This window comes from Lepus europaeus, chromosome 10 (genome assembly GCF_033115175.1).
Source record: "Lepus europaeus isolate LE1 chromosome 10, mLepTim1.pri, whole genome shotgun sequence".
Lineage (NCBI taxonomy): Eukaryota > Metazoa > Chordata > Mammalia > Lagomorpha > Leporidae > Lepus > Lepus europaeus.
The window spans coordinates 35681976-35699277 of record NC_084836.1 but is presented as its reverse complement, the minus strand read 5'-3'; the positions used below and the strand labels follow the sequence as shown (position 1 = coordinate 35699277).

The 17302-nt window shown below is 37.4% G+C and overlaps 1 protein-coding gene across 4 annotated transcripts in view; it reads left to right on the top strand.

Annotated features, from left to right (window-relative positions):
• Positions 1-4356: 4356 nt before the first annotated feature.
• LRRIQ1 (leucine rich repeats and IQ motif containing 1) overlaps positions 4357-17302 on the top strand; it is a 237314-nt gene continuing 224368 nt past the window's right edge. For 3 of the 4 annotated variants that reach the window (XM_062202046.1, XM_062202042.1, XM_062202045.1), the window contains exons 1-3: positions 4671-4748; positions 6488-6626; positions 9014-9125. In XM_062202046.1, the coding sequence (XP_062058030.1) occupies positions 6489-6626; positions 9014-9125 (250 nt within the window). In that variant the 5' untranslated portion in view covers positions 4671-4748; position 6488. Of the gene's footprint in view, positions 4410-4670; positions 4749-6487; positions 6627-9013; positions 9126-17302 lie in introns of those variants that run through there. The other variant, XM_062202044.1, reaches the window with a different exon arrangement.

Sequence of the window (17302 nt, the reverse complement as noted above, 5' to 3'; positions counted from 1 at the left end):
TAAACTTAATGTGATAATTGAGTCTGAACTGGCAGAAGTATCTGTAATGGCTTTATTCTATAATCACTGGAAATTAAGTGCAGATAGATCAATAGATAGGCTATGCAAACTCATTGCAATAGGAATGAAAGAAAGAGAGAATGGATTGAATTATAGATATAAATGACCAGAGGTTTTATGGTAGAGAACAATAGAATTAAGATTTCAGGGCAGGGTGGGGAAGCAGCATTTTGGTGCAGTAGGTTAAGCTGTTGCTTATGAAGCCAGCATCCCATATTGGAGTGCAGGTTTGAGTCCCAGATATACTTTTTGATCCAGATCCCTGCTAATGTGCCTAGGCAAGCAGCAGAGGATAGCCCAAGTGCTTGGGCCCCTGCTTTCCACTGGGAGGACCTTGATGGAGTTCCTAGCTCCAGGCTTTGCCCTGGCCTAATCCTTGGCAGTTGCAGCCATTTGGGGAGTGAACCAGAAAGTGAAAAAAATCTCTTTATCCCTCTCCCTCTCAGCATTTCAAACAAATAAATAAACAAATCTTTATGTTAAAAGAATTTGAAATGTTAATATGACTTTTACAAAATGAAAAGACAAAGCATGGTTTCACGAAACCAGTGGAGGAGGAAATTGCTAGAACAGGGTGACACGTTACAGAGACTGAAAAGGGTAAAAACTCAGTATTGTGCAAGGCAGTCACCTTGCTGAGGAGGATGTTTGCAGTAATTGCAAAATAACAATGCAAGCCAAAGAGTTAGAACACAACACACTGGGTGTCCAAGCAATGAGCCACAGAAACCCATGACTATGTTTACACAGATTGGTAAGAAGAGATGATCATGTGTTGGGTTTTTCAGTCACAAGCCCCATGTGTTGGAAACAACGTCAGTGAAAAGAATGATGTGTCACACAAAGGTAACAGTAAGTTAGTGTAGTTCTTATTTGTGGTGTGAAAGATCTACAGTTTCTTTGCTATAAATGAATAATTTGTTCTAAACTTTATGAAATAAGGCCTTGGGGTGGTATTTCTCTTGTTCCATTCCTGATTAGTTAATAAATGGTCCAAAGACAGAGATATTTTTAATAGTTTACAGTTTTAATAGTTTAAGTAGTTCGTAATTCACTTGGTTGTAGGCTTTGTATTTCACTAAACTTGAATTGCTTGTAGTATTGTTTTGGTATTTCTTCTAAGTGCCAGCAGATGGCAGCACAAAAATGAACAAATTGGAGCAAGTGGACAAATCAAATATTAAAACCTGTGTTCAAGCCAGTCCCCAAAAGACAGATATCATATGTTTTCGTGGCTCTGTGATAACTAACAGAGTATTTAAAATGTAATGGAGTGTGGCCGGCGCCGTGGCGTAACAGGCTAATCCTCTGCCTTGCGGCGCCGGCACATCCAGTTCTAGTCCCTGTTGGGGCGCCAGATTCTATCCCGGTTGCCCCTCTTCCAGGCCAGCTCTCTGCTGTGGCCTGGGAAGGCAGTGGAGGATGGCCCAAGTCCTTGGGCCCTGCACCCGCATGGGAGACCAGGAGAAGCACCTGGCTCCTGGCTTTGGATCAGCACGATGCGCCGGCCGCAGCGGCCATTTGGAGGGTGAACCAACGGCAAAAAGGAAGACCTTTCTCTCTGTCTTTCTCTCTATCCACTCTGCCTGTCAAAAAAAAAAAAAAAGTAATGGAGTGAAATGGACATTCTGAGATTCAATGATTGTCTACAGCCGTTGTCGCTACTGTTGAGGAATAGTGCTTTTTTCTTCATACTATTTGTCAAACTCTTTACTTAGGGTACGATTAACCTTATGAGTATAAAGTAAACTGAAAATAGATCTTTGTAAAAATTAAGACCGGAATAGGAGAGGTAGGAGGAAGGAGGATTGTAGCTTGGGCAGGAGGGAGGGTAGAGTGGGAAATATCACTATGTTCCTAAATCTGTAAATATGAAAGACATGAAACCTGAATATCTTAAATAAAATTAAAAAAAAAAAAACTTGTGGTCAACTCTGAACTATAAGTTGTTGTGGTGTACAGGGAAAATACAAAACAGAGAAATTTCACAGAGAAGAGGAATTATACATGGTCTTTGAAGACTAATTTAGAATATCCTTCTTAGGACCAAAATTGAATGAAATTCGGAGTATTCAAGACAGGTGGAACTCTAAGTTCACAAACTTTACAGTGAGGTGTGAGCAGGCATGTCTCAAAGTGGTAAAAGACAAAAAAAAAAAAAAAGGCTGGGAAAGTAGACCAAATAAAGTGTTTTATGGATCATGTGTACTTTGCTAAAGAGGGAGAGGCAGAAAGAGAGAGAGATGAGATCTTCCATCTGCTGGTTCACTCCCCAATAGCTACAACTGCTGGGGCTGGGCCCAGGAAAAGCCAGGAGCCTAGAGTGTCTTCTGGATCTCCCATGTGAGTTCAGGGAACCAAGGACTAGGACATCTTGAGCTGCTTTCTCAGGTGCATTAGCAGGGAGCTGAATTGGAAGTGGAGCAGCCAGGTCTCCAACTGGCACCCATATGGGATGCAGGCAACACAGGAGGTGACTTTATTTGCTACTCCACAATACCAGCCCCAAATCTAGAACTCAAAATCACTGTCTCAATAAGCTTGCCAAACTCCAGTATCATTATCTGAAAATCCAGCTTTTAACAGTGGGCATCTCAAAGGGATTTTGTGAAAATTAAATGAAATTATAAAGCACTTAACCTAGCCTGTTTGATTGTTATCTATGATTCTTATTATAGAAATATTAGGATTGTACAAAGGATATGTGCTTGAGAATGGAAACTAAATTAAACAAAGAAATATCTTATCTGCAGCTATTTTTAGCACTATAATAACATTCTCAGATATTTAAATTATATCATTACCACCTGAAGAGCAAAACAGCTGTTGAAAGATGCTATTAAACTGAAGTTATATCTCCATTCTATTAACATTAGGAAGACATTCTTTCTTGTTGGATAACAGAAGCAGAGTTCTCACACAGTCTTTTGTTCTCTCAATAAATAGACATCATGTGCTTTCTATGCTGTGCTAGGCCAAAAGTCAACCAGACCTGAGTGATCTTCAAAATTTAAATGAAATAAGTGTTTATTCTCAAGAAAATAAAAAGTCATGCATATTAAAAAGTCAAAGGCAAACTAACATACACAATCTGAGAATGTAGTTTTTATAAATGTTGCAAATAAATGGATTTCTACTGAATATTACATAGTTGATAAGCCACAGTTTCAAGGTAAATTCAATTATAATTTATAACTTTTTAATTATTGGTGCATTTTATTCCTTTTTGGGTAATAATATTCTAGTTAAATTATGATCAGTTTATAAAGTTGTCAATCTCTTTCCAAGGCAAAAACATAATAGATGCATCACCATGAAATAATTTATCTTCAGAAGGACTTTTACTATTTTTTCCTCATTATTATCAATTTGTCTGACAAGCTAAACTTTAAGACAAAGAGCAATTTACAATTGTTTTTAAACTATGTTGATTTCTAAAATTACTTAAATTAGTTTTTGGAATTGATTTGATGATTTTTAAGGGAAGTTCAGATTTATGCTGTTACCGGGAAGTGTAGTTTCTTTCAGAGGCTCAATGAAATGTTTGCTTTCAGCTTTTTGAAGGCAAATATATTTCAAATGATGCATAACCACTTCCTCTTAGAATTTAATGCTCTGTATGCAAACATTTAAAAATTAAGTTTAGAAATGCGTTATTAACAAACAAATTTAACATTTTACACAGTATATATTTACTCCATAAAAGAAACTTAAATATGTTTTGGGGCTAAAATTAAATAGTGTGGCAATACTTAAATCTTCAGAGTTTAGATTGAAATAGCGGGTATCTATTAACATTTTAAAAGAATTTCAGAAAAGATGTTTTTAAATTGCTCACCACACACACCCTTTCAGAGGACTTTGATGGGGATGGATTGACAGTGGATTTTTCCCCCATTATCATGCAAAACAAAAATAAAAAAAAAAAACTACTGACTTCTCTTCCATACTTCTAAGTCCCATCGCTATTCAGTGTTAAGGTTTTGGGTAATGAACCATTTGTTCATGGGAAACTCAACATTTACTAGATGCCAGTATATAGTCTAGAAACATCTTAAAGATCAATATGCCTGCATTAGGGGATTATAACAAAATGTCATCTCTTCATCAGATATTTTCCAAGATTATTGAAATATTAAAAATCTACCTGGAAAACAAATGTAATCTCCTCAATCAGCTCCAGAAAACGCAGCGCGCGTTCCAAATCAGAATCGAGATGGTTTGTCCTTCTAGGGTACCTGTACGTTAAACTCAGCCTGGCTTCCTCGGGATTGGCTGTTGCCGTGGTTACGCTTTGTTTAGAAGCTCTGGGCTCGGTCTTCCAAGGGAGCACAGGCGTTTCGCTGCTGGTGGGTGAGCCCGGCCCGTGGAGGCTGACATTCGTGTCGGGGGGCGGCGAGGCAGTGCTTCGGCAGCGCAGACGGAGGCGGGCCCCTCACGGTCAGGGCCGCGCGTCCAGGAAAAAAAAAGGGACCGCGCAGTTCCACACGGGGCAGGGATTTTCGCAGCTCTCCTGGACTTGAAAGTCCTGAGGATTCGTGGGAACGCCCTCCAGGCCGCCCCGATACTCACCCAGTCATAGTTCTTTTCGTGTCTGCCTCCCTGCTGGCCTCCCTAGTTCCCCGTCCCACACATAATTTCCGGTGACCTTATGAAGATTTCCCGCCTTGTCGTTTATGGGGGCTGAGGTGAGGCGCCGATCTTAGGCTGCTTCGTGTGTTGTCAGCTTTCGCTCATTCCAAGGGATTCGTTGTCACCCTGAAGTAATCCACTGTAGTCCGTTGACAGTGGGACCCAACGAGGGCTGCACTTGTCCTGTGTCGAATCAGTAGCTGAAGGTGGCAGTTTGAGGGCTTGGAATGCAGCTAGTCAGAATGGAGCCGTGCGGGATCTGTACTGTCTGTCGAGGAATTAGTATGCAAAACAAGAATGTAAAGGATTAATTTTTATGTTCATCACATGTCGAGATAACATTTTGCGTGCATTGGGTCAAATAAGCTGCTAAACTGACTTTTACCTGTTGCATCTGTGCTCAAATACATAACTGAGCAGGGTTCACCTGAAGAGCCAGTAGGTAAGCACAAAAGGCCTCGAAAGGAAATGGTTCTCACCGTCACCCTACTCTCCTGTCTCTGCCTCTACCAAGCGTCTTGTGTCTTCCTGTATTTTATAAGCACAGTGAAAGAAAATTTCCAATCGTAATCTTTGACAAAGCTTTGGAATCGCCCTGTCGGTTCAATTACAGCATAGCACTCTGTAGTGGTTCTGTATGGGTTTTTGTTTTGTTTGCATTGGAGAGGGCATCTGGTGAGTAAACATATTTTTAGGTAAGCTTTAAAAATTACCAAGGAGTATGTATTCACGGTACACATAAAAACAACTCGACGTAAAGATACTGAGGGAAATTTAAAAATTCCTGTTTCTTCGTTTCTTTGCCAGAAAACAAGAGGATGTGTACGTGTGTTTACCTAAAAAAAGATGTTACTCCTCTTGCTTTTCTGCCACTTGTTTTTGAATTAGTCTTTGTTGGCTTCCTTCCCACAAGAGTATAGTAAATGCACCCATATTTAAAAGGGCTCACATAGTATTCTATGGATCCATGATAATTTATGTAACAGTTTTCTTATTGGAAATTTAGAATATCATTAACTAAATTTTTATGAAGGTGATTATAGATTAAAGGGCAGTTTAAAGAAATAATACAGAAATATCATTTGCACACTTAGTCCAATATCTGCCAATGGTAATATTTTGTAAAGTCTAGTTTGATTACAGAATATTGACATTGATACACTCTAATCTTACCCATATTTCCTTGGTTTTTCTTGTACTCATTTGTATGTAAATTGTGTTCTGTATAATTTGTATCACCTTAATATGTTTATTCATCTACTACCACAATTGCTGAACAGTTCTAACTCCAGAAAGATGCCTCCCATTATACTTTATAGCTGTAACTCTTTACCTCCGACATCAACTACTCTCAACTCCTTAATCACCGATCCGTGTTCCATTTATCAAATTATAAAATCATATAGTGTGCTATCTTTTTTTTTTTCACTTAGCATGAATCCCTGGAGATTGATGGAAGTTTGTCAGCATTGCTGCATGCTGCTTAAAGGTGTTTTAATGCTAATTATCCCCATGAGGATAATCAAGTTTCATGATTTTAGAAGACAGCGCAATTTCTCCCTTAAAGAAATAACAGAGTAGTGTTAGCTTTGATTACTTTATTGTCAACTATTAAAAAAATGAATGAATGGAGGGATCTTTGTATCTTTGATACATGGTACAGTATAATATGATGTGAGGAAAGTTTGTTTAATTAAAATTATGTTAACATTAGAACATAAGAATTGCTCTGACAAATTAAAATACCTGCAGTTTTTATTGATATACTTTTTCCCTAAATGGTTCTTTTGTGAAGAATGATGGAAGACGATGATGAGGCAAAACTCCAAGAAGAAATAGAAGCTGAGCTGGATAAAATCAGCATTTCCTCCTTAGAAGAAGATGAGGTTGAGAGTGATCCAAAATCAGACACCGAGAGTGATGACAGTGATACAGTAAGTGATAACTGTTGCACTTTTGAGGTTTTTTATAGGAGGAGAGCTTTTAGCAGAAATAATACTTTTCTAAAGATGATTAGTGAATTTGCCATAAACATTTTGAAGAACCCTTTCCAATTTATCCAATTCAATTTGGTCTTTTCCATTAGTCTGTCAATTTTACTATATAGTAATTTACATTTTAAAATATTAAATGGGTCAAATTCCCTTCACTGTTTTACTCTTTCAAACTATTCCTAACTAAACTTTTCCAACATACTGGTTTTGTAAGTTTTCAAAAAGCAATTCCATTTTATTATGATTTCAATAAACCTGTATTTTACATTATATCTTTTAATCCAAAGTTAATTAAAGTGAGACAAAGTGTGCTGGAATTCTTCATTTGAGTATGAAATCCAAAATTCTGGCATTACTACATTTTATCTTTATATGTATATATTTATATATAAATACGAAAATTTTGAAGCTCTTCTGATTTAACTAAGATGCCTCACAATTATTTGTAGAATTAATTTGGAATTCATTTATATATTATTACCAAATTATTAATTAAGGGCTTAAATGTTAGAAATTAGAGATTGTATTTCGTAGTACAAAGCAACAACCTTATAATCCAGGTGTCTTAACATCCTCTTAATTAAATAAAATTAAATAAAAAGTAAAAATCTCAATATAGAAAGGAGCACAGAAGATTAGGGATGATATTTTGTCAGTATCTTCAGTATACTGCATTATTGGGAGTAACTATGGCAGAGAGTTTTGCTTATTTCTCTACAGTGCTAATGGAAACGTAACATTTTATCTCTGTGTTGATTATTCTTAATTCTATGCAATGAATCCCATTAGCACAGAGAGTAAAAATCTTGCTAAAAATCTTAAATTTAATATATGGAGCCAGCGCTGCAGCTCACTAGGCTAATCCTCCACCTGCGGCATGGGCACACCGGGTTCTAGTCCCTGTCGGGGCTCCGGATTCTATCCTGGTTGCCCCTCTTCCAGTCCAGCTCTCTGCTGAGGCCTGGGAAGGCAGTGGAGGATGGCCCAAGTCCTTGGGCCCTGCACCCGCATGGGAGACCAGGAGAAGCACCTGGCTCCTGGCTTCGGATCAGCGAGGTGCGACGGCCGCAGTGCAACGGCCACAGCGCACAGGCCGCAGTGGCCATTGGGGAGTGAACCAACGGAAATTAAGACCTTTCTCTGTGTCTCTCTCTCTCACTGTCCACTCTGCCTGTCAAAAAAAAAAAAAAAGAAAAAAATTTAATATATGGAAACCTAGTATGGATGAAAGAAAATTTTTAAATGATAATAGACACATGTAATGTTGGTATGTATCAGAAACATCTGTATTTATTCACTAACATATTATTTTAGGTCCCTCAGTGAAGTTTACTAATACTATATATATATATATAGTATTACTATATTAGTATATAGTATATACTAATCATATATAAAATGTGAAAATTCAAGCTTTTTGTTCAAATTATCCCTAAAAGTTTCAGATGTTTGCTAATATGAATATTATGTCTTTATATATTTTCTAACTAGTTATTTTGTTTACTGAGAAAATAATTTCATTTTCATATTTTATATACTGATATGAATATATTTAGCTATTTAATAAATTTGCATATTGATTTGCAGAGGCTATATTGGGAGACTATGTAATAGTTCATAAATGTTTCTAAATTTGTGTTAAAGTAAGTTTTAGAAAATATTAAATAATTATGAAAGGTATCAGTAGTTCACTAAATATTTTGTCATCAAGACTGCAGTTTTGATTAATATTGGTAATATTTATTTGAAGTTGAAATTAATCTAAAAATACATACAGCGTTTGAGAGCACTTAAACATTTTTTTAAAAGCATTTAGTAGTTACGATACCATTTAAGACACGCATGTCCAGTTTTCCATATTGGAGTTCCCTATTGGAGCAATGGCTCCTGACTTTAGCTTCCTACTAATGCAGTCCCTGGGAGGCAGCAGTGATGGCTGAGTTGACTGAGTTCCAGCCACCCTTGTGGGAGACCTGGATTATGTTCCCTGCTCCCAGCTTCAGCCTGGTCTAGCCCTGGCCATTGAGGCCATTTGGGGAGTAATCCAGCAATTTTAAGAATAAGTACATGAAAATAGCCTCTAATGAAGTTAATGAGAATGATGGATAAATTAACTCTTTTAACTTATTTTCTTGTAATTTTCCAGAGAAGAATAATCATGTGAAAATTAAAAGACGTTTTATCCAAATAAGGGCTGTTTATGTAAGCCTTTTTACCACATGCATATCTTTATTCATATTTTTGGTGTGGAATGAAGGGCGCAATATTTGACATATAATTTAAATAATAAACATTTTTACAGTTTCTTTTATTATTCACACTTTCAGAGTTTAGATGAATTTCCAGAGTCAGTTCTTCACTATATTAACATCATAAAGAACAAAAGTAAAACAGTTGAAGAGCTCATTCTTCAGGACTTAGAAGAAGTTGATGTTTTAAGTAAGTAGAGTTGTCATTTGCTTGACAAATAAGTTTTCTGTAAGCATAAATTAATTGTTAATTGGAAAATAAATTTCTTAAGATTCCCATTTCTCGCTGTGTATTAGGCTACTTCAGAATATTTGTGGGGAAAATGGAACTAAAAGATATTTATTTTGATACAAAATTTTTTGAAATCTGTAGTTTTGACGTGAACATATTTCATATGCTTATATTTCAAAACAATTAAACTTATTTTTTAAGTTTATTTTACATAGAGTTTTTGAAGTACTGATGTATGTCTGCTGGATTTGCTTCATTCATTTTTCCCTTACTAATTTCCTATGTCTCCAATAAATACTAACCACAAATAGCTTGTTTCTCTAGCCTTAATACCAGATAGTCTATTACTTTACATTAATGAAGGTTCATCAGGAAAGTGTTTTAAAATATCAACATTTATGTCTTTTTAGATAAAAATACAATCATTTGTATCAAAAACCCAAGGATTTTTTATTGGTTTGACCTGAGAAAATTTACTTCTGGGAATTATTGTAAGACTAATTAAGAGATCCGAGATTTAACTAGAATTAATTATAGTTTGGTTTTTAGGAGAGATGGCCATAATCTCAGTGTACAATAAGATCTTGATTTGTCTGATGATGTATCCGTTATGAAAGATAACTTAGACAAATATTTAATTACATAAAAATGTTCATGGTGTATTGTATTTATTTTCAAATTCAGTGCCAGAAATGCAAATATTAGAATGAATTGTTATGTGGATATTCATAGATATTTAGCCTACAAACATTACTGTGAAACAGGATCTGTCCTAGCCACTGAGCATTACAAAGTCCTGCTGTAGTGTTCCAGTGTGGGGAGATAGACAACAAACAAATAAACATGTAATATTTCAATAGTGATAACTACTATGAAGGAAAATATTCAAGCTATAATGGAATAGAGATGGGGGGTTGCTGTTTTATATGTGGTAGTAAGGGAAGGAAGCTTCAAGCTTTTTTTTTTCCTTTGCATCAATATGAATGTATATATAAAGACTGACTATATATGTTTCCAATGCGACAGTAATTAATCTATGGTAGAATTGTGATGAATTTTAAGTATTTTTTACTAATGTTTATACAGTGAAAATATATTATGCACATATTGTCATATAGTCTAGTTATGTCTAAATGATGAAAAATCAAAGCAAACACAATTAAAATGTATTGTATGAATAGAAATATAGCTACAATAATAGTAGCAGTTCAAAAATTATGTCATCTCATGTGGATTTTGATCATCTCAGTAAATAATTTTCTAAGAAAATTCTTATTACCACAAATTTTAAAAAGTTTAAAAGATTAAATCAATAATATAGCAAAATATGTAGAGGGGGATTTCTTAGCTACTGTTAAGCTAGAGAGAATTTTATGATGGAGTTATACAATCTATAAAGGAGAAAACGTTCACATATTATATAATAATTCATTTATTATAAGTTATTTTATCAAAGATGTAGATGAATCGCACATAAGGCTAATTTCATTTATGTATAGATGTATTGATTAGGATTCTGAGTTGCAGGAAACAGAGCCACTCTAGTTTTTCTAAAGAGTTAAGTGCTTTTTAAAAAATTTTCCTAGGTACAGTAGATGTTCTGAATACTTATTCTGTGAAACAGAGTGATTTAAAGCAGTTTATAACTATCTTTGTTGTTCTGTTAGTTGACTAGTCTCAGCTGGGAGGTTCCTGTTTGGTTTTTTTTTTTTTTTCCATTTAAGATAAAAAATTTCATGTTTTCATTTAACTTTTATTTAATAAATATAAATTTCCAAAGTACAGATTTTGGATTATAGTGGCTTTTTTCCCCCCATAACTTCCCTCCCACCCGCAACCCTCCCGTCTCCCGCTCCATCTCCCATTCCATTCACATGAAGATTCATTTTCAATTATCTTTATATACAGATGATCAATTTAAGCTGGCGCGCGGCTCAATAGGCTAATCCTCCGCCTTGCGGCACCAGCACACCGGGTTCTAGTCCCGGTCGGGGAGCTGGATTCTGTCTTGATTGCCCCTCTTCCAGGCCAGCTCTCTGCTGTGGCCAGGGAGTGCAGTGGAGGATGGCCCAAGTGCTTGGGCCCTGCACCCCATGGGAGACCAGGAGAAGCACCTGGCTCCTGCCATCGGATCAGCGTGGTGTGCCGGCCACAGCGCGCCAGCCGCGGCAGCCATTGGAGGGTGAACCAACTGCAAAAGGAAGACCTTTCTCCTTGTCTCTCTCTCTCACTGTCCACTCTGCCTGTAAAAAAAATAAAATAAAAAAAGATCAATTTAGTATATACTAAGTAAAGATTTCAAGAGTTTGCACCCACACAGAAACACAAAGTGTAAAGTACTGTTTGAGTACTGGTTATAGCATTAATTCACATAGTACAACACATTAAGGACAGAGATCCTACATGAGGAGTAAGTGCACAGTGACTCCTGTTGCTGAATTAACAAATTGACACTCTTGTTTATGGCATCAGTAATCACCCTAGACTCTTGTCATGAGTTGCCAAGGCTATGGAAGCCTTTTGAGTTTGCCAACTCCGATCTTATTTAGGCAAGGTCATAGTCAAAGTAGAGGTTCTTCTCTCCTCCCTTCAGAGAAAGGAACCTCCTTCTTTGATGGCCCAATCTTTCTACTGGGATCTCACTCGCTGAGAACTTTCATTTAGTTTTTTTTTTCTTGCCAGAGTGCCTTGGCTTTCCTTGCCTAAAATACTCTCATGGGCTCTTCAGCCAGATCCAAATGCCTTAAGGGCTGATTCCAAGGCCAGAGTGCTGTTTAGGACATCTGCCATTCTATAAGTCTGCTGTGTATCCCGCTTCCCATGTTGGATCGTTCTCTCCCTTTTTTATTCTATCAGTTAGTATTAGCAGACACTAGTCTTGTTTATGTGATCCCTTTGACTCTTAAACCAATCAGTATGATCAAATGTGAACTGAAACTGATCACTTTGACTAGTGAGATGGCTTTGATCAAGGGTCTAAAACCAATTCCTAGAGTAAGGACCATCTATACAATAAATGGTGCTGGAAAAACTGGATTTCCATGTGCAGAAGCATGAAGCAAGACCCCTACCTTACACCTTACACAAAAATACACCCAACATGGATTAAGGATCTAAATCTATGACCAGACACCATCAAATTATTAGAGAACATTGGAGAAACCCTGCAAGACATAGGCACAGGCAAGGACTTCTTGGAAAAGACCCCAGAGGCACAGGCATTCAAAGCCAAAATTAACAATGGAATTGCATCAAATTGAGAAGTTTCTGTACTGCAAAAAAAAAAAAAAATCAGGAAAGTGAAGAGGCAACCGACAGAAAAGGAAAAAAATATTTGCAAACTATGCAACAGATAAAGGATTAATAACCAGAATCTACAAAGAGATCAAGAAACTCCACAACAACAAAACAAACAACCCACTTAAGAGATGGGCCAAGGACCTCAATAGACATTTTTCAAAAGAGGAAATCCAGATGGCCAACAGACACATGAAAAAGTGTTCACTAGGATCACTAGCAATCAGGGAAATGCAAATCAAAACCACAATGAGCTTTCACCTCACCCCGGTTAGAATGGCTCACATACAAAAATCTATCACCAACAGATACTGGCGAAGATGTGGGAAAAAAGGGACACTAACCCACTGTTGGTGGGAATGCAAACTGGTAAAGCCACTATGGAAGTCAGTGTGGAGATTCCTCAGAAACCTGAATATAACCCTACCATTCAACCCAGCCATCCCACTCCTTGGAATTTACCCAAAGGAAATAAAATTGGCTGGTGGAACTAGAAATGTGCCAGGGGATTTCAGCTCAGTCTTATCAAGGAGGCAGGTACCAATGCCAGCGCACTTGGTAAAGTGATAAGTATAAATACACAACCGATCAAAAAGATAGGGTATGTGTCGAAGAGATTTCACAAATAAGACCAGTGTAAGCAAATAATGAAGGATAGAATTCAAAGAGAGAGAATGATCCTGCGGGGGAAGCAGGACACACAGCAGACTCATAGAATGGCAAACGCCCAAAACAGCACTCCTGCCTCAGAATCAACTCTTGGGACATTCGGATGTGGCTAAAAGGTCCATGAGAGTCTCACAGGCATGGAAAGCCATGACACGGTGGCAAAAAACAATCTAAATGAAAGACCCTGGTGAACAAGACCCCAGCAGAAGGAACAGGCCATCAAAGAGTGAGGTGCCTTTCTCTGAAGGGAGGAAGGAACCTCCACTGTGATAGGGCCTTGACTAAACAAGTTCAGAGTCGGTGAACTCAAGGGGCTTCCATAGCCTAGACAGATCATAGCAAGAGTCTCGGGTGACTGCTGACGTCATAAATACGAGTGCCAATTGTTAAATCAACAACGGGAGTCACTGGGTACATGCTCCCCACGTAGGATCTCTGTCCTTAATGTATTTTACTATGAAACTTAAAAACAACACTACTAGTCGAACAATACCCTATACCTTGTGCGGTTGTGTGAGTGCAGCCTGTTGAAATCCTTGCTTAATATAAACTAAGTTGATCTTCTGTATATGAAGGTAATTGAAAATGAAACTTGATGAAGGGCAGGATGGGAGAGGAAGTAGAGAGGGGAGGGCTGTGGGAGGGAGGGAGGTTGGGGGGGAAGCCACAACAATATAAAAGTTGCACTTTGTAAATTCACGTTTATTAAATAAAAAAAAAAAGGAAATAAAATTGGCAAACAAAAAAGCGATCTGCACCTTAATGTTTATTGCAGCTCAATTCAGAATAGCTAAGACCTGGAATCAACCTGCCCATCAACAGTAGACTGGATAAAGAAATTATGGGACATGTACTCTATAGAATACTTTACAGCAGTAAAAAACAATGAAATCCGGTCATTTGCAACAAAATGGAGGAATCTGGAAAACATTATGCTGAGTGAAATAAGCCAGTCCCAAAGGGACAAATATCATGTTTTCCCTGATTGGTGACAACTAACCGAGCACCAAAAAGGAAAACTGCTGAAGTGAAATGGACTCTATGAGAAACAGTGACTTGATCAGCCCTTGTCCTGACTATTGATGAACAACTTAATACTTTATCCCTTTTATTATTTTTTTATCTACTTAATACTATTGGTTGAACTCTTTAATTAACACACATTTATTCTTAGGTGTTTAAATTTAACTGAAAAGTGATCCCTGTTAAATATAAGAATGGGAATAAGAGAGGGAGGAGATGTACAATTTGGGACATGCTCAATCGGACTTGCCCCTAATGGTGGAGTCAAAAACATGCCATGGGATTCCAATTCAATCCCATCAAGGTGGCATGTACCAATGCCATCTCACTAGTCAAAGTGATCAGTTTCAGTTCACAATTGATCATAATGATAGGACTAAGAGTCAAAGGAATCTCATGTTTTCAAATATACAAATTTAAGAACATAGTGGTACTTCCTACCCCACCCTTCCCCCTGCCCACACTCCCATGTTTCCTCATTCCTCTCTTACTTCCTCCCTTAATTTTTACAACGATCTACTTTCAGTTTATACTCATAAGATTAACCCTATACTAAGTAAAGAGTTAAACACATAGAAGAAAAAAGCACTGTTCTAAGCAGTAGAGAAAAGGGCTGTAAACAATCATGGAATCTCAAAATACGAATTTCACCTCTACATATTCCATTTTTGGTAGTCTATTATTTACCACTGCTGAGGGAAAACAAATGATATTTGTCCTTTTGGGATTGCCTTATTTCACTAAGTATACTGGTTTCCAGTTGCATCTGCTTTTTTTTTTTAAAGATTTTTATTTATTTATTTGAGAGGTAGAGTTACAGACAGTGAGAGGGAGAGACAGAGAGAAAGGTCTTCCATCTGTTGGTTCTCTCCCCAATTGGCCACAATGGCCGGAGCTTTGCTGATCTGAAGTCAGGAGCCAGGAGCTTCTTCCAGTCTCCCACATGGGTGTAGGGGCCCAAGGACTTGGGCCATCTTCTACTGCTTTCCCAGGCCACGGCAGAGAGCTGGATTGGAAGAGGAGCAGCCGGGACTAGAACCGGTGCCCATATGGGATGCTAGCACCGCAGGCAGAGGATTAACCTACTGCGCCACCGCGTCAGCCCCAGTTGCATCTGTTTTTTTTACAAAAGACAAGACATAATCTTTTTTATGGCTGAGTAGTAATCCATTTTCTTTAAACACACCCACACATATACATACCACAGTTTCTTTATCCACTCATCAGTTGATAGACATCTAGATTGATTCCATATTGTAGCTACTGTGAATTCAGCTTCAATATATGTGCAGGTACAGATAACTCTTTCATCTGCTGATTTAATTGTCCTTGGGTAAATTCCCAGGAGTGGGATTGCTGGGTCATTTGGTATATCTATTTTCTGAGATATCTCCAAACTGTCTTCCACGATGGCTGTACCAGTTTATATTCCCACCAACAGTGGATTAGGATACCTTTTCCCCCACATAATCACCAGCATTTATTGTTTGTTGATTTCTGTATGAGAGCCGTTCTTTTTTTTTAATTGTTGATTGTTATTTATTTACTTTTTTTTTTTTAAAGATTATTCATTTGGAAGTCAGAGTTACACAGAGAGAGGAGAGGCAAAGAGAGAGAGAGAGAGAGAAAGATTAAAAAAGAGAGAGAAAGAGGTCTTCCACCTGATGATTCACTCTCCAACTGGCTGCAATGGATGGAGCTGTACCAATCTGGAGCCAGGAGCTTCTTCTGGGTCTCCCATCTGGGTGCAGGGGGCCAAGGACTTGGGCCATCTTCTACTGTTTTCCTAGGCCATAGCAGAGAGCTGAATCAGCCCCAATACAGTGCAGTCTTTAAAAGAAAAATCTTAAGGGGGATCAGCTCAGCTGTAACTCTGTGACCGATAATATGAGGTCTATTTCCAGTCTCTCCTCCTCCATTTCCAATCCAGTTCCTTGCTAATTCACCTGAAACACCACGGGAAGACTGACACACAACTTGGGTCCCTGAACCCAGCTGGGAGATGTGGTCTACAAGTCAATTTTTTTCCAGTCCAAGGTTGTTTGATAACTGCCCTGTAGTATGTGTTGAAATCTGATATTGTGATGCTTCCAGATTTTTTGTTGTTGTTGTTATTTGAAATTGCTTTAGCTATTCGGAGTCTCTTGTGTTGCCTTATTAATTTCAGCATCGTTTTTCTAGATCTGAGGAGAATGTCATTGTTATTTTCATTGGGATTGCATTGAGTGTGTAAATTGCTTTCCATCATATGGACATTTTGATGATATTAGTTCTTCCGATCCATGAACATGCAAGATTTTTACATTTCTTGTATCTTTTTCTATTTGTTTCCTTAATGTTTTATGGCTTTCATCATAGTATCTTTCTTTTCCTTTGTTAAATGTATAACCAAGGTATTTAATGTATTTAATTCTTTGTATCCATGTTGAGTGGGACTGATTTTGGAGGTTGTTTCTCAGCCATAGTTGTTTCTGTATACAAAGGCTATTGATTTTTGTGTGTTAATTTTATATCCAGCCATTTTGCCAAACACATTTATGAGTTCCAGTAGTCTCTTAGTGGAATTTCTTGGTTCTTCTGTATATATAGAATCATGTTATCTACAAATAGAGATAATTTGACTTATTCCTTTCCAATTTCTATCCCTTTGGTTTCTTTTTCTTGCCTAATGGCTCTGACTAAAACTTGCAGGAGTACATTGAATAGCAATAGTGAAAGTGAATATCCTTGTCTGGTTCCATATCTTAGTGGAAATGTGTCCAACTTTTCCGCATTCAATGAGCTGCTGGTTGTGGGTTTGTCAAAAACTGCATTGATTGTGTTGAGGAATATTCCATGTATACCCAGTTTCTCATCATGGAAGGATATTGTATTTTATAGAATGCTTTCTCTGAATCTATTGAGATAATCATATGGTTTTTATTCTTCAGTCTGTTAATGTGATGTATCACATTTATTGATTTGTGAATGTTGAACCATCCCTGCATACCAGGGGTAAATCCTACTTGGGCCAGGTGAATGATCATTCTAATAGGTTCAATTAGCTAGTATTTTGTTGAGCATTTTTGCCTCTGTGTTCTTCAGAGATATTGGACTATAGTTGTCTCTCTCTGTTATATCTTTTTCTGGTTTAGGAATTATGTTGA